Consider the following 23,810-nt stretch of genomic DNA (forward strand, 5'->3'; position numbering starts at 1 on the left):
GGGAGGAGTATATGTGGGAGGACACATTTGAATACATTCTGTGTTGCACACAGTCTGTTTGGATAGTGTTTTACAGGCTGCATCACTGATCCATCCCTGCAAAGCGTACACTGTTAACTCTATATCTGAGTTGATACGGGATTATGTAAGTTTTGCATGCAAATGTATGCAGCTTGTAAATGTAAAATGTATTGATTCCTTTTCAGACTGCCTAAATTTGCATGCAAGACAAATCTATCTATATATATATATACAGGATCTTCTCAAAAAATTAAAGTTCATTATTTTCTGTAATGTACTGATAAACATTAGACTTTCATATATTTTAGATTCAAATACACACAACTGAAGTAGTTCAAGCCTTTTGTTGTTTTAATATTGATGATTTTGGCATACAGCTCATGAAAACCCAAATTTCCTATCTCAAAAATTAGCATATTTCATCCGACCAATAAAAGAAAAGTGTTTTTAAAACAAAAAAGTCAACCTTCAAATAATTATGTTCAGTTATGCACTCAATACTTGGTCGGGAATCCTTTTGCAGAAATGACTGCTTCAATGCGGTGTGGCATGGAGGCAATCAGCCTGTGGCACTGGTCAGGTGTTATGGAGGCCCAGGATGCTTCGATAGCGGCCTTAAGCTCATCCAGAGTGTTGGGTCTTGCGTCTCTCAACTTTCTCTTCACAATATCCCACAGATTATCTATGGGGTTCAGGTCAGGAGAGTTGGCAGGCCAATTAAGCACAGTAATACCATGGTCAGTAAACCATTTACCAGTGGTTTTGGCACTGTGAGCAGGTGCCAGGTCGTGCTGAAAAATGAAATCTTCATCTCCATAAAGCTTTTCAGCAGATGGAAGCATGAACCCACTTTTGAACCAGAAACGGCGGCAGAAGCGACTGACCTGGGCTACAGAGAAGCAGCACTGGACTGTTGCTCAGTGGTCCAAAGTACTTTTTTCGGATGAAAGCAACTTTTACATGTCATTCGGAAATCAAGGTGCCAGAGTCTGGAGGAAGACTGGGGAGAGGGAAATGCCAAAAAGTCCAGTGTCAAGTACCCACAGTCAGTGATGGTCTGGGGTGCCATGTCAACTGCTGGTGTTGGTCCACTGTGTTTTATCAAGGGCAGGGTAAATGCAGCTAGCTATCAGGAGATTTTGGAGCACTTCATGCTTCCATCTGCTGAAAAGCTTTATGGAGATGAAGATTTCATTTTTCAGCACGACCTGGCACCTGCTCACAGTGCCAAAACCACTGGTAAATGGTTTACTGACCATGGTATTACTGTGCTCAATTGGCCTGCCAACTCTCCTGACCTGAACCCTATAGAGAATCTGTGGGATATTGTGAAGAGAAAGTTGAGAGACGCAAGACCCAACACTCTGGATGAGCTTAAGGCCGCTATCGAAGCATCCTGGTCCTCCATAACACCTGAGCAGTACCACAGGCTGATTGCCTCCATGCCACGCCGCATTGAAGCAGTCATTACTGCAAAAGGATTCCCGACCAAGTATTGAGTGCATAACTGAACATAATTATTTGAAGTCTGACTTTTTTTGTGTTGAAAACACTTTTCTTTTATTGGTCGGATGAAATATGCTAATTTTTTGAGATAGGAAATTTGGGTTTTCATGAGCTGTATGCCAAAATCATCAATATTAAAACAATAAAAGGCTTGAACTACTTCAGTTGTGTGTATTTGAATCTAAAATATATGAAAGTCTAATGTTTATCAGTACATTACAGAAAATAATGAACTTTATCACAATATGCTAATTTTTTGAGAAGATCCTGTATATATATATATATATATATATATATATATATATATATATATATATATATATATATATATATATATATATTGTACTACACAGTTTGAAAATCCATTTAAAATGAGTTCATATTTTCCGAACTTCTTACATTTTGTTTATTTTTAACACAACCGCAACAAAAGTGATTCAAAAGAAACGTCCAAGTTTTTAAATTTTTCTTAGAGTTAAGTACAAAGAATAAAAAATTGCAGTACAAATGACATGAAAATATTTGTGGACACCATTATTAATCTGTAACCAGAGATAGTATGACCCTATGCAATGTTTGAATTGTAATTTGTTAGTTTTTTAAGGAAAGGCAGACTTCCCCTAATCCTCCCATACCATAAGAGATAGTAATGGTGATGGTTAGCTAAAGGATGTAGCTCAGTATTGCTTAACAAGGCCAGCTGCTTTATGGGGAAATGTGACAAACAAGGTGACACTGGACTCATTTTTTTAGTATTATTATTTATAGAGAACCAGCATATTCCATAGCACTGTACAACATGCAAAACACAACAATGGGGAGCATAGATACAGGAGCAGTTCAACGCACTGCACAGTGAGGACAACCGCTGACACAAGTACTGATACATACAATTGATTTTTAGTTTGAATAATTGTATATTGTATTTAATAAATCTCCAATGCAGATAGATGTTCCTTTGATAAATTGCATAGAAACAGGAAACAAAAGAGGGAGGTCTCTGCTTTTGCAATCTTTCACTGTAGAGGGTAGTGGGATTGAGACACTGGGGGAGTAGACAAAGGAGTTAGCAGATGAGGCATTGAGCTTTAAATTCTAGCTATAGCAAATTATAAGATTTTCTGAAAAGGTGTGTCTTGAGGGTACTTTTGAAAATGTCCAGGCTTGGAGCATGATAGATAGGCTGTGGTAGAGAGTTGCAAAGCAGAGGTGACACTGGTGAGAAGTCCTGGATGTGAGAGGGAGATTAGGTGACAAAACTTTATAACAAGGGGGGCTCTTGGGAGGAGTGAAGGTTCCGGGGGATGGATGATATCTGGAGATTAATAAGGAAATGTATGGAGGGGATAGCCTATGAAGGGCTGTGTATGATAGTGTTAGGAGTTTGAACTGGATCCTTTGGGAGATTGTTAGCCAATGGAGGGATTGGCAGAGTGGGACAGCATCAGAGGAGCGGGAGGAGAGGTGGATGAGATGAGCAGTGGAGTTCAGTAAGGACTGGAGAGGTGTCAGTCTGTTTTTTGGTAGGCCACAGAGTAGTGTATTTCAGTAATCAAGAGAAATTAGAGCATGTACAAGCATTTTAGTAGCCTCTTGTGTTAGGAAGGGACGAGTTCTGGAGATATTTTTGAGATGGATGTAGCAGGAGGTTGTTAATGGGTTTATTTGTGGTTAAAATTAGATCCCCAGACAGCGAGCTTTAGGAGTTGAGGTTATTGGGGTATTTTTTACAATAATTGTAACTATTTTACAATTTCTGTATTGTTCATGCTAAGTTTGAGGAAACAGATTACATGAATGCAGAAACCGCAGACAGACAGTCAGGGACTTGAGATAATAGTGTAGAGAGGTCAGGAACTGAGAGATAGATTCGAGTGTCATCAGTGTAGAGATGATACTGGAAACAAAAAGAGCATATTAATTGTCCCAGGCCATTAGTATAGATGGAGAAGAGAAGAGGTCCTAGCACACAACTTTGCGGTACACTAACAGATAGAGAGGTCATAAGAGGAGGCTAGTTTGAGAAGTTTTGTGACTGTAGGGCAGTTGGTATCAATGGGCACATTGAAATCCCTGATATTGATAGAAGGTATGTCAGTGGAGAGGAACTGGAGAAGCCATGCAGAGAAGTGGTCTATAAAGGTAGAGACTGGACGAGGAGGACGATAGATGACAGCAATCTGGAAGTGATGAGAAGAGTAGACACTGACAGCAGGAACCTCAAAAGATGAGAGAGATAGTGAAGGTGCAGGTGCAAGAGGTTTGAAGGAACAGTGTTCAGAAAGGACAGTATCAGCCCCCCCCCCCCCTCTTTTCGCCATCAGATTTAGGAGTGTGGCTACATTTAGGCCTCCTCATATGAGAGGGCAGCTGGAGATACAGAATCAGATAGTTAGCAGAAATTAATAGATCATAGATATGGGCCAGCTTGTTAGCTACTAAGCAGGCATTCCAGAGATCACCAGATATGGCAGGCGGAGAACAGGGGAAAGGAATAATGTTAATGAGGTTATTCAGGTTAGGGGATCTGTCAGAGACTGTCTGCCGACAGCTTGTAAAGGGAGGGGGGGGGGGGAAATGTTAATGAGGTTATTCAGGTTAGAAGATCTGTCAGAGACAGTCTGCCGACATCTTGTAAAGGGGGGGGGGGGGATAATGTTAATGAGGTTATTCAGGTCAGAGGATCTGTCAGAGACAGTCTGCCGACAGCTTGTGCACACATGCTACTGTCAGCAGAATGTCCGCCCAGCGGGAGGGTCTGAAGGAACCGTCATTTGCTAAAGTGTGGCGTGTGTAGGTCATCAGAGCAGAATAAGGGTCAGGAGAGGGCCCTGGATTTGGTAATATGTCCCCAACAGCAAGCAGGCGTAATAGACACAGAGGCGATAGGTGAGGGTGGAATTTGTATGTGATAGAGTTCTGTTTAATAGACGCTGAGGAGGATGTGTAGGATCTGAGAAATAAGAATAATTCATACAAGCAGACAGAGGCGCCAAAAGGATAAAAATTGTTAAAAATAGAGGAGGCAGTGGTGGACTTACCTCCTCCAAGCAGACACAAGATGTTCTAAAAAAAAAAAAATATTTACATACTCCAAAGTGCTTTGCAACGCGTTTTGCAGGTATATCCCTCTTCATCAGGCTATAAAGGGAGGATATAACTGGGACAGAGAACCCCAGCTCAGAAAGACATGGATAGTAACAGATTTCCATATTATGAACAAATAATGGATGGAGGTACCAATAATGACAGTAGTAGTAGTACTTGTAATGATAATTCTAATGGTAGAGGATTAAAAAGTTGACTGTCATTATTATTAATAATTTTAGCAATTTTTATGCTTCTGGGGCCTCTGCCTGCTTGTACGTTACCTGATTCCACCCTTGGTGGAGGGGTGATACCCCCTTTTTATTCTGATCTTAATCCTGAGTGCAGACAGGTGTAAACTCCCCACCTGCCTTTACAGTGGTTGCCTGGATGATAACCCTGTTTGTGAGTATTATTTTATACTTGTTCTATCATATTCAAATACCTTTACATACTACACTATATTGGGCTCTCGGTGTCCCATTTTTGTGTTTCCTTTGAATAATTGATGGCTAAAGAGAAGGGACAATGGTAACAGATAAGGAGCAATGCAAATGGCATTGCTGACAGCTGGGGGCTGAAGTGTTAGTATTTAGAGCAGAAGGAATAAAAGAGCAATGGCTGTGAAGGAGATATTAAATATTCTAGCTGCAAAGTAATGTATGCAGTATGAAAATGTCCTGTGTGACCCACACTTATGAAGCAGTACAAAAACTCTATTAGGATCTGTTAAAGGGAGTCTGAAGCCATTTTAAAACAACAAACAGATACTTTACATACAGAGTGAAGGCTCTGGGTCCTATAGAGCCTTCTTGGTCTCCTCACAGTCCCCGCGTTCCCTCACTGGCTCCCCTGTTAGCAGTATATGGCCCATGGGTTGTACACTGCTCTCTTCCGGTTTGTGCTGGCTTCAGGAGTCTTCAGGGTCCTTTGGATGTTTAGTTCTGTTTGAATTCCTCAGTGAAATCCGGGTAATTTCAGGTAAATGTTCAGATCTGTAAAACGTCAATCGATGGAAACATTGCCACTTAGAATCAGATGACACACGTGACCCTCCAAGGCCACACATTACCTCCCACAGCTGCTTAAATGGATATGTATGCTAGTATGCCTGAGTTGTAAATGACTCTCAATTATGAGTTAGGAGAAAATGTATCAGCATTACTTTACAGGTATTGACACCTAATGGAGTTTGTACAGCACTCAACTCAGATAGTCAAGATGTAGAAGTCTTAATAAAAGCACTGTAAAATCGCTTATTGGGTTTGCTGTATTGCCAGATACAGTAGGTAGTTTCTTAACCTCTCTGTCCAACCTCGCATATATACAAAGTGATAACAATCAGATTCAAATTGCCTCAAAGAAAAAAGGATAAAACCAGGAGCCTCATGTTATCATATTTACTGTAACCATCAGGATACCAGAAAGTAGAAAATGTGCTTACAAGTAAGTAGGTGGCAGCCACTATTCATCACTCATGAAGATGTAATCCTTTCTTCACTCATTTACATAAATATTGATTTTATTTTGTTCAAGAACAACTATACTATAGATTGATTTCCATGGAAAAATAAGTCATCCCCTGAAAATAAAATGAATATAAGACCCTGCCTTATTTTCAGGGGAAACATGGTAGTTCTGTATTTTGTTGTTTCTAAATGTTGAGCATTTCTAAGTAAATAAGCATGCAATATTAACTTTTTATATGGAGGCAATCTACCATGTGATCTAAGTACTTTGGTATATTTCTTCATATTATTTTTTTTCCTTTCCTTATTCAGTGTTTAGATGTCATCCTGGGTGGAGTAGACTATGATGACAGTCGAGTTAATGAGTGGATGTCTGCTGTGGTGGAACAATCACTAACTCATCTCGTTAAGTTGGAGAAACCCTTTAAGTACATTGGTAAGTTTACTACGAAAACCGAGTTTTCATTCTACAAAATGTATCAGTGGACAGGAGAGCAGAGATGGAAAACTGGGAAACTGTATATGCTTTAAAGGATACCTGAGGTGAACATGAATAGTGTTCTTTTACTTACCTTACCTTTTACTTCTTCCAGCCCCCATAGGCATTTATCCCCTTCCCTGTCCTCCTGATCCTCTTCCTCGATCCTCTGTTTGGCCTGGTACAGTGCGTGACATAGCTAACTTGCACACTACTGCGCATGCCCAGTGGTGCACTTCCTTGATCACTCTCTTGTGGCCTGGAGCATTGTGCGCATGCGTGGCTATGGGACTTAACGTAGTGTGCATGTACAGAGTGCTCCCGGCCACAGGAGTGCGATCAAGAAGGCAGTAGTGTGTGATTTGGCTACTGTACCATCGCAAACAGCAGATTGAAATGCTGACAATATCATGCTCAGTTTTCAGCCAAATTGTAATTAAAAGTAGCACATAATGCTTGTCAATGTATTGCTCTCCACTTTGCCACTACACTGCTAATTAAAACTTCAGGATGGCATATTGCACTAAGCTTGTCAGGAGAGACAGCATGCAACAGATGTGTCATGTGGCGTTTGTGATCTACCAGTAGATTGCACTCTACACAATAAGCATCCCTTATTTAGTGTTTAAATCAGCCTTTAGCTAAAGGAAAATTGTTTATTTCAGAATAATATGCTCTGAGACAGCCTGGCTGTAATAAGTCATATCCCATACCTAGATTATAACACGCAGATTCAGAAGTCTGCTGCAACCACACTGATCCAGCATCTCTTTTAGAATACAATTGATTTCAGCCCACCATGGTCCTAATTCAGTTTTCTAACAAAAGATGTTTTCATACATTATCAATAAAATACTCCTTTAGAAGCCAATAAGTAAATAATATTTAAAGGGACTCCAAACAGTGCAGTAACTATGGAAAGATGCATACCATTTTGAAGCTCTCTTTCTCCTCTTTCCATTGATATATAAAACGCCACCTTACGCATTTTAGTTTTCACTATTTTTGCGATTGAAATCGTGGCCGCCATCTTGGATTCCTTATTCAGCATTGTATTATGCAGGACGACACTCTCCCCAGTGTCGGCAGCTCCATTCAGTGCAATGCAATGAAATACAAGGAACCCAGGGGGATATAATTACAAACATCATGCCGGTAGGTGAGGATATAATTAATTAGTTGTGGGTATGCTTAAATGCTTAAAATAAGTTGTCCCAAACGTGCATACATTTGGTATAACTTTTTAGTACTGTTTCTTTCTTTTGTCACTTTTAGATTAGTCAGCAATTGCTAGACTTTGTGAACTGTACTCAGTTAGAACAACGGACATAATTCTGGAGCATTTTGAAAGTGTCAGCAAATATCAGGAATTGCTTCAGTGTGAACTGGCTCTAAGTCCTTTAAAAGTGCCAGTAAACTTTAGCATTTTCCCTGTATGTAAGCTAGGAAGTGTCATGGAATGCTTGGACACAGTGGCATAGCAATAGGGAATGCAGAGGTTGCAACCACACCGAGGCCCCTGGACTAGAGGGGCCCCACTAGGGTCCCTCCTTTATGCATCGTATTAGCTTTGTATTGGTGCTATGCTGGTAATGATCACCTCTATATGTGCGTTGAACAGTAGTAATTCTTAGCAAACTGTTTCCTTACTCTGCGCCATTCCACCTCTCTGACACTGCAGCTGTGCTTGGTAGGTTTTGGGGCTTCATATCAATAGAGTGCTTGGGGCTTCATTTAAAACTCCCGCAAGGGCATAAAGCTCCTTAGTTAAACCACTGTTTGGACAGGATTTTCTATTAGGGTGCTCTGTGAATGGTTAGTGTTCAGGGGCATTGGAGATAAACTGACCCAAACCAAGGAGTACTTAGCAAATATCACATTTCAAAAAGTGTTAAATTATACAGTAAAATAATACTGTCAATATAAAAAAAACACATTATTCCACTCTAATCTGAAGCATAGAGTTTGGTAGATACTTTTTTACTGTAATTGGTTAATTGAATAAAATAATTTGATCACATTTGCTAAACTGCTGATCAGAGATCCTTAAAGTTTACTCATATATATATATACAGTGAATAGTACTGTTGTGCTGCACACACAAAGCTTCCATCCTCAAGCAATGATTCATTTCATGTGGAAGGGTGGAGGGGTGTGTTCCAAGTCCAAACAGCTTCTTTACACAAATAAAAGCTTTAGTCATTGCTTAATTATTTGCCTTGGAAGTCCTGCTCATATGAGGCTGTAACTGTGAATTATTTTTAACATTAAAGGAGTCATTATCGGGAGAAATGTAAAAGTATAATGATAGCAACTAATAATTTTAGTACTTCTAGTAATCTAAAACAGTAATTCAGGCAAGGGCAGTGATATTGTTTGTATTAATTAAACATCCAATCTTGTGCATAGAAATATACTGTAGACAATGGGGACTTCCTTGTAGATGATTGGTTATTTGAGGTAATCTTTGTTTCCTAGGCCACCAATTCCTCAAACTAACCTGAACTAAACTTTGCTTCACTTGATTTTATCTCAGCCATTTTCTACATATTTAAAGAACGCTGCACCAAATGTAATGAAACCAATAAAAGGAGCGAAAATCTGGTGCAAAAGAATAACACATGCTTAGAGCGACCAATCAGAATCCTTATCTGAACATCTGCTCCATTTCACCAGTTCTGCTCCGGTTTTGCTCACACTGGGTTTGATAAAACTGCCCCATTCTTTCAGTGATGGACATGGCTATATAAATGTGATGGCCAGAGGTGCAGAATGAATGACCTCTGTCATGGAGCCTGTCCTCTTACAGAGAACTTCTAGGAGACTTCTGGAAAAATCAACAATGCAGAAAACATACTTGAGTAATGGTAAATTGTAGTTCACAGCGGCAAGGTATTGTATGTAGATTTTCCTGGCTGGAAGGAGAATATTTATGAAAATATGTTTTCACTGGTCTTTACTTTAAAGAGAACCTGTAGCAGCTCATAGCAGAGCATAGAAAAGTATTTAGGATACCCATTTTTAAGTTCATTAACCTGGTTTCAGCATTTCCAGCATCAAAAACGCTTCTTATAAATGCAGTATGTGTTGCTGTATATTAGTTCATATCCCCACCCTCCCAGTGATACTTAACTTAGGTTGTGAGATACAGAGAAGGCAGTTAGAGTAAACCAAGTGGGGAGGGAACTACCCCATCTGTAACGCTGCTACACAATAATAGAGGCGTTTTCAGATGTAATTTAATTTCTATGAGACATTTAAATAGAAAACTGCGTGCAAGGGGGGCGTGGCTTGCTGATGGCCGCGTGAACTCGCTCTCGCTAAGAGCTCCCGCAGCCCTGAACCCATAACGACCTACAGCAGCTCTTCCCCGCGACAAAACTTGCTAATGGGCAGCAATAAGAAGAGAGGAGGCAATACTAAAAAGAACAAGCCGTCTCAATCAAAAATCAGACGGTTCCTTTGCCCCCTGGAGAAAAGACTCCAGGAGCGCGAGTCCGATAACATGGCGGAGACACCAGAGGACAACACAGGCCGAGGTGTGCACACAGCTAGCAAAAGTCGTTCACCTTCCATCAGCCCGAACGCCGGCCCACACACTTCCAAGTCTCCCACCGGCAATGAGAGCCGCCTGCAGGAAAACCTTATCCTACCTGAATCGACCCAAAGCGAAGGGGATCGGCCAGCGCCAGTACATCAAGATGGCGGCGAGGCCCATGACCAGCCGACACACGAACCTCCGAGATACTCGGAAACCCCGGCAAACAAAAGCCCTGCTTCCAGAACAGCGGGCCCAAATCCCCTCAAACGGCCCTCACCTCAGACTAAGACATCCGCCAACCAGATGCAGAAAACGACAGGCACCCCTAAACAAGGTATGAGCCCGGCGTCCCCGCATCTCACACAGGATTCTGCCTCAATTGGGTCCGCAGGTCCATCCACTCCCTGCAATTCCCCTCGATCTCCCAATCATACCATGCCTCCCACCTTCTCCCCCACCTCGAAAGGCGCCGAATCATATTTAGAAGTGGACTTGCATGATTATATTAGGTCCTTGCCGACTAAACAAGACCTCGAAAACTGTGTCACACGCATCATGGACTCTTATAAACAGGAGATGGCGGAATTCCGTCAAGACTTTAGCCACGTGAACACACGAGTAGAAGAGGTGGAAAAGCAACAAGAAGACACAAAAAAAACCCTGCTGAGCCACCAGACTACTATCAATGCTCATTCAGGGCACATTAACGCTTTATATTTGAAAATAGATGATCTAGAAAACCGCCAAAGACGGAACAACATCCGCATTAGAGGAGTTCCTGAAACCACTCGAGCCCCTGACATAATGGCCACTACGGAAGCCATCTTCAACAAGTTCCTAGACGCACCTACAGGAAACAAGATAGAGATTGATAGAGCCCACAGAACCGCAGGCCCTACAAGCACTGACCCTGCCAGACCCCGTGATATCCTATGCAGGGTCCACTTTTTTAAAGAAAAAGAAGCGATCATGATGGCTGCCCGCTCTAAGGGTGAAATCGATTTTGACGGAGCGACAATCCGCTTGCTCCCGGACCTCTCCAGTCTTACTCTACAGTTACGGAAAGCCATCAAGCCCATGTTAGAGGCCCTCAGAGAAAGGGAAATTCCATATCGCTGGGGCTATCCCTTTTCTGTTAATATAGGGAAAGACGGTAAAACTGTCAACTTTGCTTCTCCTCAAGATTTACAAAAGGTCATAGACACTTTCGATCTGCCGGCAATTGAGCTAGAAGAATGGCCAATTCAAACAACGTCCCTGGCTATGCCACAAAGAGAGAGATGGAAAAGGGTTCCTTACAAACACAGGCCGCAAAGAGCTAACATAAACCGCTAAGTATATATAGCCTTCTCTTACTTGCTGCCCTATAGTCATCTCCTCTTCTGAAAAGGGCCACTAGGGCAAATATATTCTCATTATTCCTGTAGACATAATACATTTGCTAAGGTGGCTTACCCAGAAGGCTTAAGGCCATACAACTGTTACATGTTAATTTAGACATGCTGCTAGCTCATAGAACGTGTTACACCAATTGATGTTATGTTATAATTGCAATATCCGGGTGGCGCTCCAGGGGGAAGTCGCATGGACCACTAAAACCACAAATCCCCTAGTCTCCAACATATCTTCTTCCAAAAGAATGTATGAACATACCTCACCTTCCACTACCCTCTCCCCACTCTCCCTAAAGAACCCAGGTAAATACGTCATCCCTTAGTAAAGACTGAAACCTACTAACATCAAGTTACTAGCTAAACCCTTAGACTATACACTGGGTCTTAATATGAAGCAAAACGTGGGGTTCCTCCCCCCTGGACACGCCACCTGTGGTTCTGTTTATGTATACAACTAAAATATATAGGTTTACATTTAGACATCCCTGAGATAAGAGAGCTGTTTGTATTTGTATTCGTGTTAAATAGTTTAATAACAATTCAGGGTTTGCTGGGAGCACTCGACCCCGGTCTCATGCTTCCACTCCCCACCAAATCGTTCACCACGCTGATACTGCTTGCACTGTCAGTGTGGTGTTCTCGGAAGATAACTTCAAAGTTAGTCAGGCTGACTTTTCACCTGACATTTATGTTGTTACCTTTTTTCTGTGATTTTCTACCCTCCCCTCCTTCCCATAGGTTCCCTCCTCCCCCCCCTCCCATCGTCCTGACCAACAACAATACCTATCTGGAAGGTCTCTGGAGCCTACCTCTAACTTTCATTGCTAATGGAACACCAAAACTCATAACCCCCATAGACCCTAAAAATGGATAGATGCCAGATTGCCTCTTACAATGTCAAAGGTTTTAATTCTCCCACCAAAAGTTACAAGTTCTACATCACCTACACAAACATAAGGCCTCCATTCTGTTTCTTCAAGAAACACATTTCAAGGAAGGTCATGTTCCCCCCTTCAAATCTAGATACTACAATAAATGGCACCACAGCACCAACCCCCTGAATAAGACCAAAGGAGTCTCAATAGGATTCCACAAAAACCTAAACTACACCTTTATAAAAGACCTCTCGGACACACAGGGGAGATACCTCTTTGTCATAATCCAAATACATGAAGTCAAATATACCCTGGCAAATTTCTATCTCCCCAACCAGAACCAAGGTCGCACACTTTTATCTTACCTAACTAAACTAGCTAATTTTGCTGAAGGCTCCATCATACTAGGGGGCGACTTCAATCTTTGTCTCAACCCAAAAATAGATGCTTCCTCCCAACGTTCCTCTTTACCCAATTCTGTCTTATCTAACTTGAAAAACAAACTAGGAGCACTTAGCCTTATAGATGCCTGGAGGATCCTTCATCCCACAGAGAGGGACTATTCTTTTTTCTCAGCTGTACACCACACACACAGTCGAATAGATTACATCTTTATATCCCAGAGACTTTTGGAAAACGACGTCCAGGCCTCTATAGGGAACAGGATATGGTCAGACCATTCCCCCATTTTCTGCTCATTCTCCATTGGAGATTAAACGATAACCTTCTCAAAAACCCGGAGTGTGTAGCAGACTTCAAAAAATCTATTGAAAACTTCTGCATCAATCACTCAACAGATGACACTTCTGATTCCATTAAATGGGAAACACTAAAATGCGTTTTAAGAGGAGTGTTTATTTCCCATGGCTCTAGACTCAAAAAAGAACAATCGGCCCAGATTACACACCTCCTACAGGAAATTAACCTCCTGGAGCAGGAACATAAGGACGATTACACCCCCGCAGGAGACCTTAAACTATCTAACGCTAGACATTTACTGCTAACTATTTTAGACCAGAAAACCTTATTAGCCAGAGAGAGACTTCGTAGTACCTTATTTCATAGAGGAGGGAAGTGTGGAACTCTCCTAGCCAAATACCTTCACCCCAATCCTTCCTCCACAAACATATTCACTATAAAAGACTCTAAAGGCCGAACCAAATATAAAACCTCCGAAATAGCTGGGGAATTTCACCAATATTACTCCAACCTTTACAACATCAGAAGCAGGTACCACGACATGGACCCAACACTCCTAAAAGAGAAAATAGCTGAATACATCAAATCTTCTCCCCTCCCGACACTACCCCCAGAATCCCTCCAGGTCCTAGAGGAAGAATTCACTGAAATTGAACTAACATCTGGAATTAGAGCCCTAAAGAAAGGCAAAAGCCCCGTAGCAGACAGGTTCACAGGCCCTTTTTATAAACAATTCTGCTCTTTAATATCCCCAATCCTACTCAAAACCTTTAATTCCATCGACGACTCCCACACATTCACCCCACAAACGTCAACGGCCCACATCACTGTCATCCCTAAACCAGGAAAAGACCCCAATAGCTGCTCAAATTATAGACCCATCTCGCTAATAAATATTGATTTAAAACTCTTCGCCAAACTCTTAGCAGAGAGGCTAAAACCGTTACTTCGAGATGTCATCCATACCGACCAATCAGGTTTCTTGAGGGAAGAGAAGCCAGGGACAATACCCTGAAAACAGTCTCTCTGATACATTACGCCAAAAGAACAAAAACTCCTCTGTGTGTCATGTCAGTAGACGATGAGAAGGCATTCGACAGGGTTCACTGGCTCTTTCTAGAGCTCTCCCTAGCCCAGTTGGGTCTAGGTACAAACTTCAAAAGCAAAATAATGTCCCTATATAAAAACCCCAGTGCCAAAATCAGAGTAAACGGAACCCTGTCGGATGCCTTCAACATTGCGAACGGTACCAGACAGGGGTGCCCCCTCTCCCCATTACTCTATGTAATATGCATGGAACATCTAGCCATTGCCCTCAGGCAAAACCCTTCCATACGGGGGATACACACAGAGAACCAACATTACAAACTCTCCCTGTTTGCCGATGATCTCTTAATATATATCACAAACCCACATATAGCGTTCCCCCATGTCCTAGCAGAACTAGAAAAATTTGGGAATGTTAGCAACTTTAAGATAAACATTAGTAAGACAGAAGTACTTAATATCAACCTACCCCCGTGAACAGTTAGCACCCTCAAAAATTCTTTTACTTTCCGATGGCAACTTAGCCATATCAAATATCTAGGAGTATACATTCCTAACGATCCATCCCAGCTCTTCCACCTTAACTACCCCAAACGCCTAATTAAACTCCAACAGGAACTAGATAACTGGTCCAACCTCAAACTCACCTGGTCCAGCCGGATTAACATAATTAAAATGGACACTCTTCCGAAAATGTTATACACCTTACAAGCGCTACCCATTAGACTCCCAGCAACCTATCTTAAAAAACTCCAATCACTAATGTTAAACTTCATCTGGCAACAAAAAACCCATAGGACAAAATTTAAAATTCTTACTAGACCTAAATCTGAGGGTGGTATGGGCCTCCCAGATATCAAAGCTTACTATAACGCAGTTATACTCACACACATCTTAAACTGGTTCCAAGATAGGAAAAACAAACAATGGGTTATTTTAGAAACAACATTATCTCACCTAGACCCCAGAGCATTACTATGGACCACATGTAACACAAAACCCGAGACAGACAGCCTCACCTTTTGGACCCCACTAGTCATTAAAAGATGGAATGAACTTAGGGACACCCTGAAGCTCTCCACTAAGTATAGCCCCCTTATGTCCCTTCTGGACAATCCTGTTTTGGCAGTAGGCATAAAAGAACGCTCTATCCTGGGATGGGACCGAGATTTCTGGCCCCAAGTCAAACACATCATATCAGGAGGTAAACTTACCCCTAGGGACAAGATGGGCAACCCAGAAGCCCCTCCACATATAAATTGGTTGCTCTGGCTACAACTCACGGAATTCTATAGATCCCTCATAGTCAAGGCCAATATACATAGGAATCTAACCCCTTTTGAACGACTCTGCACTCCAGGTAAATCACTGGAACACAAAGTTTCCCTTATATACACACACTTGGTATGTGCCAACAGTGAAAAGGATCTTCTGAAGCTAACTGATACGTGGGACAACGACCTAGGCCGGCCCCTTACCGCTGAGAACTGGGAAAAAATATTTGAACTAACACATAAATCATCAGTCTCCCTGAATTTCCAAGAAAGAAATTTCAAAATTTATGCCAGATGGTACAGGACCCCAGTCCAAGTAGCCAAATTCAACAAAGATACCTCGAACATATGCTGGAGATGCTCTCAATCAGTTGGCACATACCTCCATATATGGTGGACATGTCCCCTAATACAAACTTTCTGGGAAAGGGTCTTCAGAATTCATCAATTCCTATACTGTACACCTCTGTCCCTTCAGGCCTCCACAGCATTGCTTACACTACTTCCGGGAAAAGCTTCCTCTAACAAAAAATCACTGACCCCCCAGCTACTGTCCTCAGCCCGCTTATTAATAGCCAGACACTGGAAATCAAACTCAACCCCAACTATGACAGAGCTATACAAGGAACTAAATAATATCATGCACCTAGAAGACCTCTATACTCCAGTGCAGGATAACGCTGAAGCCTTTGTCTCGAGATGGGCAGTGTGGATTGATTTTAGGGATTCTGATAGAGGGAGGGCATTCATGGTAGCCTAGAGTACTCCACTTAATTGGATTGGGCCCTATCTCACTTAGGTATGAGACCAAAACCAAACCACTCACTTGCAGATGTCAGGACGATTCCCCTCCCCCACTCCCAATCCCCAGCCCTCCTTTATCTCCTACCTCCCCTTCCTTAGGTCCCTCTCTCCCCCTCTTTCTTTCTAGCATCTATACCCGCAATTCCAGGATATTAAAAGGAACCAAGCGCATAGCTACAAAAATTATACTTGCCTATACCCCATGTGGAATTAGCTAACCAAGACCTGGCAATTCAAGTTTCCTGGATCAGCACTAGCTATTCATACCCCAATGGACTGCCTACGTCGCAACAATATTGACCTGTATGAGGCTACAGGCAAGGATTTGTTAAAACCAATTCCCAACTATAATGGCGGGACTCAGTTGCCCATACACCATCGGACAACCAGACTTTCGATGCTAATCTCTCTTTCTAGTTTGATTGTTTTTGTTTGTATGCTTAAAAAATTCCAATAAAAATTATTTGAAAGAAAGAAAACTGCGTGCAAACTGATGTCTTTCCAATTATCTACTTGGTAGCAGGTATATCGGAGTACATTTTTAAAGGAAACCTGAGACAAATAGATACAAGTTTTATACATACCTGGGGCTTCCTCCAGCCCCCCTCCGCACCGATCACTCCCACACCGTCTTCCTCTGCCTCCTCGTTCTCTAGGTGGAAGCCCCGTTAGCTGGGTCAGTCAGGGTGCACTGCGCAGACACAGAATGATCCCAGCTGCGGAAGCCCCAGGTATGTATAAAACTTTTATATCTATTGGTCTCAGGTACAATTAAATTGTTCTTGGTACAAGTGCTCTAGAAAAAAAGAGTAGTGGTCTAAAAAATGACAATTTCTCTTTGGTGGCCATGGAGTACCCTATACTTACCTCTCCTGATTTAGTTTCCAGAAGTTACTTTTTGAACCTTACTGTTCTCTTTGCAGTCTATCATTTATAGCATGAAAGTTCGATTGCACAAACAATTATGTGGCCCCCAGAAGGCTAATACATCATACATGCACAGCGTACATCGAGGAATCTTGTTGCAACAATTGTGCTGCAACAATTGTGCTATATATAAAACACAAAGCTGTCTGAAACTGATAATCTGACTAGATCTGCTGAGTTGACCACAGTTTGTGTTTCCAGAATAGCTCTCATACTTCATTAGCTAATTTTATTTCCTGAAGTTGCACTTCAAAGTCTAATGTATAATTTTGTCCTTGTTGTTTCCCTAGTAACCTGCACAGTTATGCAAAAACGAGGAGGTGGTCTGCACTCTTCAAGTTCCTCATTCTGGGACAACTCCACTGATGGTAAATCATCTAGAACATCTAAAAGGGGGTTATAACATCCCCCAAAAATGCCTAAAAATAAGTAGTGCCTCAAATATATATATGTAAAGCATTTTTTTCCCTAAAAATGTCCCTATATGTACCTGGTCTGTGTGCCTTTGCTGAACTGTGCCAAACTGTGCAGTGCCAACAGGATTTTGGGAAGGTTTCTTTAGCTAGCTAGAGTAACAAATTTATATCAAAATGCATATAACAGAAACTTCCCATTGTGCTGTGGGTGGGGCAGTAAGCAGTAAATTAACACTGAGCTGGATAAAGAAAAATAAAGAGGATGCAAAGAGCAAAAGTGATGTCACTTTTTGGCATCACAGAGAAAACAGTAAAGATGGGAACCAGCTGAAATATTATTTTCTTATTGCATGCCACTGTTCTCTTAGAGCTGGTTCACACTAGGTTCAGAAATGTATCCGTGGCTCCGTTTTTCAAACCTGATCAAAACTGGAGCCACGGATAGCAATGTTTAAAATAGCAGCTGTCTTTACCCAAACAAAAAACGGATCAGTCTGCATTTAGGGGGACCCGTTTTCAAAACCTGAACGAACGGTCTGGATTTGCTGCATTTTCCCGGACCGCACATGGATCAGGATACACGGAGGGGTAGTGCAGGGGATTAGGAAAACGGATCCCCCTCTACACAGGCAGTTTTGGACCCAGAAATGGATCTGTTTCTGTGTCACAGCCTGTGGGTGGGGAGGGGACCGCCATGCTGGAGGGGTAGCAGCCAGGACGGGGGTGACAGCGGTCGGTGGTCGCCCCCCACCCTCCCTTAACTGGGTCCTCCATCCCTGCTCCTCCTCCAGCTACTTGCGCAAAACCTAATGTATAGCGGCAGCGAGCAGAGCTTACTTTCTCCGCTCGCCGCATCACTTCTTGCAATGCTGCCCTCCGAAGTAGAGAGGGTGACATTACAGGAAGTGACGTGGTGAGCAAAGGAAGAAGGTAAGCTCCCCACTCACTGCTGGTATGCAGTACATTAGGTTTTGCGCAAGTAGCTGGAGGAGGAGCAGGGACCCGGGTAAGGAGGGGGGACAGAGATCCGACGACCGCTTTCACCCCCTCCTGGCTGCTACCCCCTCCAGCATGGCGGCCCTCTCTCTCCCCATGGCTGAGCATATGTTTCCACGGACTGGAAACGTATACTGCAAAAAAAGCATTTTTGGAAAAATCGGGGGGAAGAAAAAAAAAGTTTAGAAAAACGGATCCTTTTAAAATGGATCTGATCCTGAACGGACAAGTGTGGACCTAGCCTTAAATCCAACAGTGAACACTAAAACAACAGGATACTTAGGTAGCTAAATAAATACTTTCTTATTGATTGCATTACCACCATTTTTTTATTTTTCAGTTAATACGGAGTTTCATCCCACTTTAGTACTTTTGTTACTGAAGAAAAACAGCTTTGCTATGCCTTTTGAATTTTTTTATAAGTTCATTTATTGACATAACTAGGAAACAAAAGTACAAGTGAGATTAAATATAATTAAACAAAATGAATTTACAAGCTACATTCAAAAAAATAGCGTACATGAAAATAGTTTGAATGCAGGAGCTAGGTGTTATGGCTACTTGGGTGTGACGATATTCGGATCCAGGTTAATCTGCCTTATTATGAACAATAACCACATTCTGGCCTCCTTCAATGTGCTTAAAGTGCTGAAGCTCAGGTAGAAGATTAGATACTTCCCTAAAGAGAGGGAAACCTCAGGATCATATTGAGGCTTCCCTCTGTATTCTAATGTCCCCCTTCGCTGAGCGTGGCCCCCTCCAAAGATTACACATAATGTTTTTAATCAGGGAGAAGAGCTGCAGGCACCAATGTGATTAGCGACATTAGCTGCGACATTGCCGGCGCAGAAGCCAATATCCCCCCCTCCTCCTTTTTGGCCCCTTTATCAAAAATAGCTCTCCAGATCATCACATCGCCGGAAGCGATCGGAGTGGCTGCAGAGCTGCCGCTGCTCAGCAGCTATCATGTAGCGACCCCTGGGCTCGCTACATGATTTAAAAAAAATAAAATAAAAAAAAAGTGCTGTGCTGCCTCCTTGCCGGGGGAATTAGACCGGCAAGGAGGTTAAAATAATCTCCAGATAATACTGGGACTGCTAAAAAATAAAAGTAGGAATACAAGAGAACAAATTTGCTGAGATTGAAAAGTGTGACCTTATACATTTACTCTGTCAGCGCTCAAAAGATTTATTGGTTAACATAGAAAGATTCATTAGGAATTGTGCTAAATTGACAGGTAAGATTAATGTGGAAATGGCATTATTAGGCCGGAATTTGGAGGAAAAAGATACAATAATGGATATTTGATTTGATAGCATAACACTCAGTGCTAGAAGATTAATTGTTGGAAAATTGCATTTACACCGGTTTTAATGCAATGGATGAATTATGTGTCTGGCATATTAGATATGGAGGGCTGGCAAGATTTAGAGAGAGGGCCTGCAGGGAATATTGCAGTCATCAAAAACATTTGGCAAACTGCTGTCCAGCACTATAAGTCAGAAGGTGGAGGATAGATTTTCAGAACTTCTGATATGGGAAGAGATGAGGGAGGTGTGAAGGAAATGAATGGTTGAATTATAAGATAAAACAAGCTATGTACAATACATAACAAAGGGGTGATTTTTGTAAAAAAACTATGATGCAAAACATATGCCCACAGCAAAGAATGTGCCAATGAAGCAGTTTTTTTTCTAAAGCCTGGGCAAGTATGCATGTTTGTAAAACAAACATAAAAAAGGATCTGTACCTGTAGATGGTTTTGTAAGTAAGCCCTTAATGAATCGTTATCAAGGAAAAGCTTACAAAGTCTGTAGCCACTGTTCCAAACTTTAGCAAAGTATGTGCATGTACATAAATTGAAAGTGACCTGTCCTGTGACTCTCTTGTACACCTGGAGAGCTCCTGTATCCAGATGCATACAGAAACTGATGACTTTAACACAAGATTATGTCAACACTTAGCAGTGTATTTTCATATTCATTGTGATGCATTTTCTTGTGCATTTATGCAGTGGAAATAAAGTAATAATAATTAATTGTAGTTATTTTTTTTTAAGCATAAAAAAAACAAACAAGCAAAAAACAACAACAGTGTGTTCCCAAGCACTTTTTAATCACTTATACCCCATGCATGCTGACATTGTCCAGTATAGCTGAAACCAAAAAGTGTACATGAATTTTGGGCACCACAGAAAATTAGGCGTGGAAAAATGCCAATAGTAGAATATTGGTACATTTACCGATATTGTAAAATGTAAAGTGTTCATTTTCGATGGTAAAATATTGGTAATTGTTACCGATATTTTACTATATCTAAACCTAATCCTACTCTCACACAGAACCCTCCCTCCTGGCACCTAACCTTAGCCGCCCGTCCATACAAACACCCTTCCTGAAGCCTAAACCTAACCACCCACTGCACAACCCTTTTCCCAATGCCTAACTCTAACCGCCCCCTCGCACAAACACCCTTCCTGACTCTTAGCCCTAACTGTTCCCCCTTGCACAACCCCACTTCCTGACTCCTAACCTTAACTGCTGCCCCGGCACAAACCCACTCTTGAGGCCTAACCCTAGCCGCTACCCCTGCACACAAAAAAACCCTAAAAACCAGCAGAAAATGATAACTATTGAGCACTGCCTGGCACCCAAATCTCACCTTTGTCGCCGGTTTAAGAACTAAGAAAAAAACAGCAAAAAATGATAATTATTCGGCACTGCCTGCAAATTTCCCCCTTGTCGCCACCTTATGAAACTAATCCCCTCCCCCCCCCCAAAAAAAAACACCCAATAATTATTGTGCGCCTGGTGCCTGAATTTCCCTTTTGGAGCCAGCTTGCCAATATTTTCAATCTATGTCTAAATCTATGACAGCGCCCAATTTGTCTAGAAGACACATGCGCCCAATTAGCTTGATACCACCCGAAAGTGTGTCTTTGCCACCTAAACACTACCAGTCCATATGGTTCTTGACATTTGAGAGGTAACTTGGAGGGGGGGAATCTACCTAACCCATTGCAAAGAAGATTTTCGATGATGTCAAGGACTACACATTTCCACAAACTACAATCACCCCACTCTCCTTCAGTATGTTTGTCCCTGTAATTCAAGTTTTAAGAGCTGTGCCAATCATTGTAATTCACACAGGTCTTTTGTAAATCCTGCTTGCAAAAACCCCTGCCAGTTCTCCATGATACTCCAAACTGCTGTTGCAGTGATGTGCAAAGGAACTTTAGAAAAAGTGTCTTTTAATCTCCTGCTGGTGACCCATGTTGGTCTATTGATCTAGGAAGATGAGACTTATTCCTTGTCAAAATCTCTGTTAAAGGGAAGGTTCAGGGAGGGGAGTGAAAAAATAAAAATCAATTTCCACTTACCTAGGGCTTCGTAGTTCTGCGCCTGCGCAGTACAGCCCGGAGGACGTCCAATGACGTCAGCGCGTCCACGTGGGACGCAGAAGTGCCGGGCCTTGGAGCGCAGAAGAGCCCGACCTGGCAGCCCGGCCACCGGAGACCACTGGGAGCCTGCGGAGCGGCGGCAAGGGCACCTCCTGCCTGCCACGGGCTGGAGGAAGCCCCAGGTAAGTGGAAATTGATTTTTATTTTTTCACTCCCCTCCCTGAACCTTCCCTTTAAGTGATGTGTAGAAATCACATCAGAAACTGATGACTTTGACACAATGCAATGCTTTGGCTTAAACTCCTAGTTTCACCATATGGGGAGAATGAACATATAGCCAGTGGAATGATGTTATGTGTCGTATCTCAGGGCCTGTTTCCACTATAAGACAAAAATGCACACAGGGATGTGTCAACACTTAGCAGTGTATTTTCATATTAGTTGTGATGCATTTTCTTGTGCATTTATGCAATGGAAATAAAATAATAATAATTCATTGTAGTTGCTTTTTTTAAGAATGAAAAAATTGAACAAAAAAAACTGTGTTCCTAAGCAAAAAATCCTAGTTTCTTACAGACATGAAAACATTTATGTATGTATTTATGCATGGTAGCAGTAGTTCTTCAGTACTTCATTTTACCTATAATAACTTGTAGTTTAAGTTACTAGCCTTTTATTTCTCTTCCTTGCATAAAAAAATGTGTTTTTTATTACTTCTAGGAAGCTGCACAGTTCGATGGGAAAATCGGACCATGTATTGTGTCGTGAATGTATTTGCTGTGGCCATCCAGCTATAACCAACTTCTGAGAATGTTTTACTTTTTTGCACGCCTATTATGCTTAAACAGAAACCAAGACTCTTGCAAAGAAATCCGATAATCTCTATTACCAAACTTCAGCAGCTTAGCTGTCTATTTTAATGGCAGGATAAAGCACAACTTACATTGTGCAGCTGAAAGTCTGGTCCTTCATAACAAGAAACACTGCCTTAGCTTGCCATACAATGTATCACTGACATGTAACAAAATGTTATACGATGATAATGTCTTCAATAATACACAAATCCTCAGGAATACAAAACAAAAAGGGCACAAGAAACTAATTAGGGCTAGTTTATAAAATATAGGATAAAGAAAGGTGGAGATGTCACTTGTCTACTGCTGGTTATAAAATGGTAAGACATGACTCTGAAGCTTATATACTAGCTGTACTCACTGTATCGGGGGTAAAAGGACTAGTAGAACTTCTTTCTGAGAGTAGAGATTCATACGGAAGGCCTAAGAAGGAAGTTATCAGGGAAGATCTCTATCAAAGGATCAAACTTGGACAGAATTGGTTAAAGCATGTGCATGGGATTGCTTTACACAAGAACAAGTCCACAGAAAGCTCCATCATGTACTGATAATCATTAAGTGTTACTTGTCCACTAAATTGGGTGCTGCAGTTATTACAAATAGAGACATGCAATGAAGAGCATTGACGTTTCACTGTGGTCATGTCAAACATCCAATCATGCAGAGAATTTATAATTTCTTAAAGTGAGCTTGTTTTTTCTACAATCGCTTTGCACTTGCAGGACACTGTGGCAGATCTTCAAATATAGTATACATATACTGTGACACTTCTCTGGTTTTGTTAGTGGCTGGAGGTAAACCCCCACATGACAATACCTATAATTGTGTGCAAATAAAGATAAAGTTATTTGGCTCACTGTTGGCCTGAGCAATGCAAATGGTGTGCCTTTTACACAAACAACAACAACAACAAATTACATTTGTAAAGCACTTTTCTCCCATAGGACTCAAAGCACATAAGCATGGCACAGACCAGTAACTGGTTGATGGGTAAATTGTGGTACAGAGGAAGAATTCTATAA

General features: G+C 41.7%; 1 protein-coding gene across 1 annotated transcript in view; it reads left to right on the forward strand.

Annotated features, from left to right (window-relative positions):
- DYNLT3 (dynein light chain Tctex-type 3) overlaps positions 1–23,555 on the forward strand; it is a 45,326-nt gene extending 21,771 nt beyond the window's left edge. The window contains exons 3-5 of the mRNA XM_068269888.1: positions 6,396–6,519; positions 17,413–17,490; positions 22,655–23,555. Of these exons, the coding sequence (XP_068125989.1) occupies positions 6,396–6,519; positions 17,413–17,490; positions 22,655–22,731 (279 nt within the window). The 3' untranslated portion in view covers positions 22,732–23,555. The remainder of the gene's footprint in view (positions 1–6,395; positions 6,520–17,412; positions 17,491–22,654) is intronic.
- The last annotated feature ends 255 nt before the right edge of the window (positions 23,556–23,810 follow it).

The sequence above is a fragment of the Hyperolius riggenbachi genome, chromosome 2 (assembly GCF_040937935.1).
Source record: "Hyperolius riggenbachi isolate aHypRig1 chromosome 2, aHypRig1.pri, whole genome shotgun sequence".
Taxonomy (NCBI): domain Eukaryota; kingdom Metazoa; phylum Chordata; class Amphibia; order Anura; family Hyperoliidae; genus Hyperolius; species Hyperolius riggenbachi.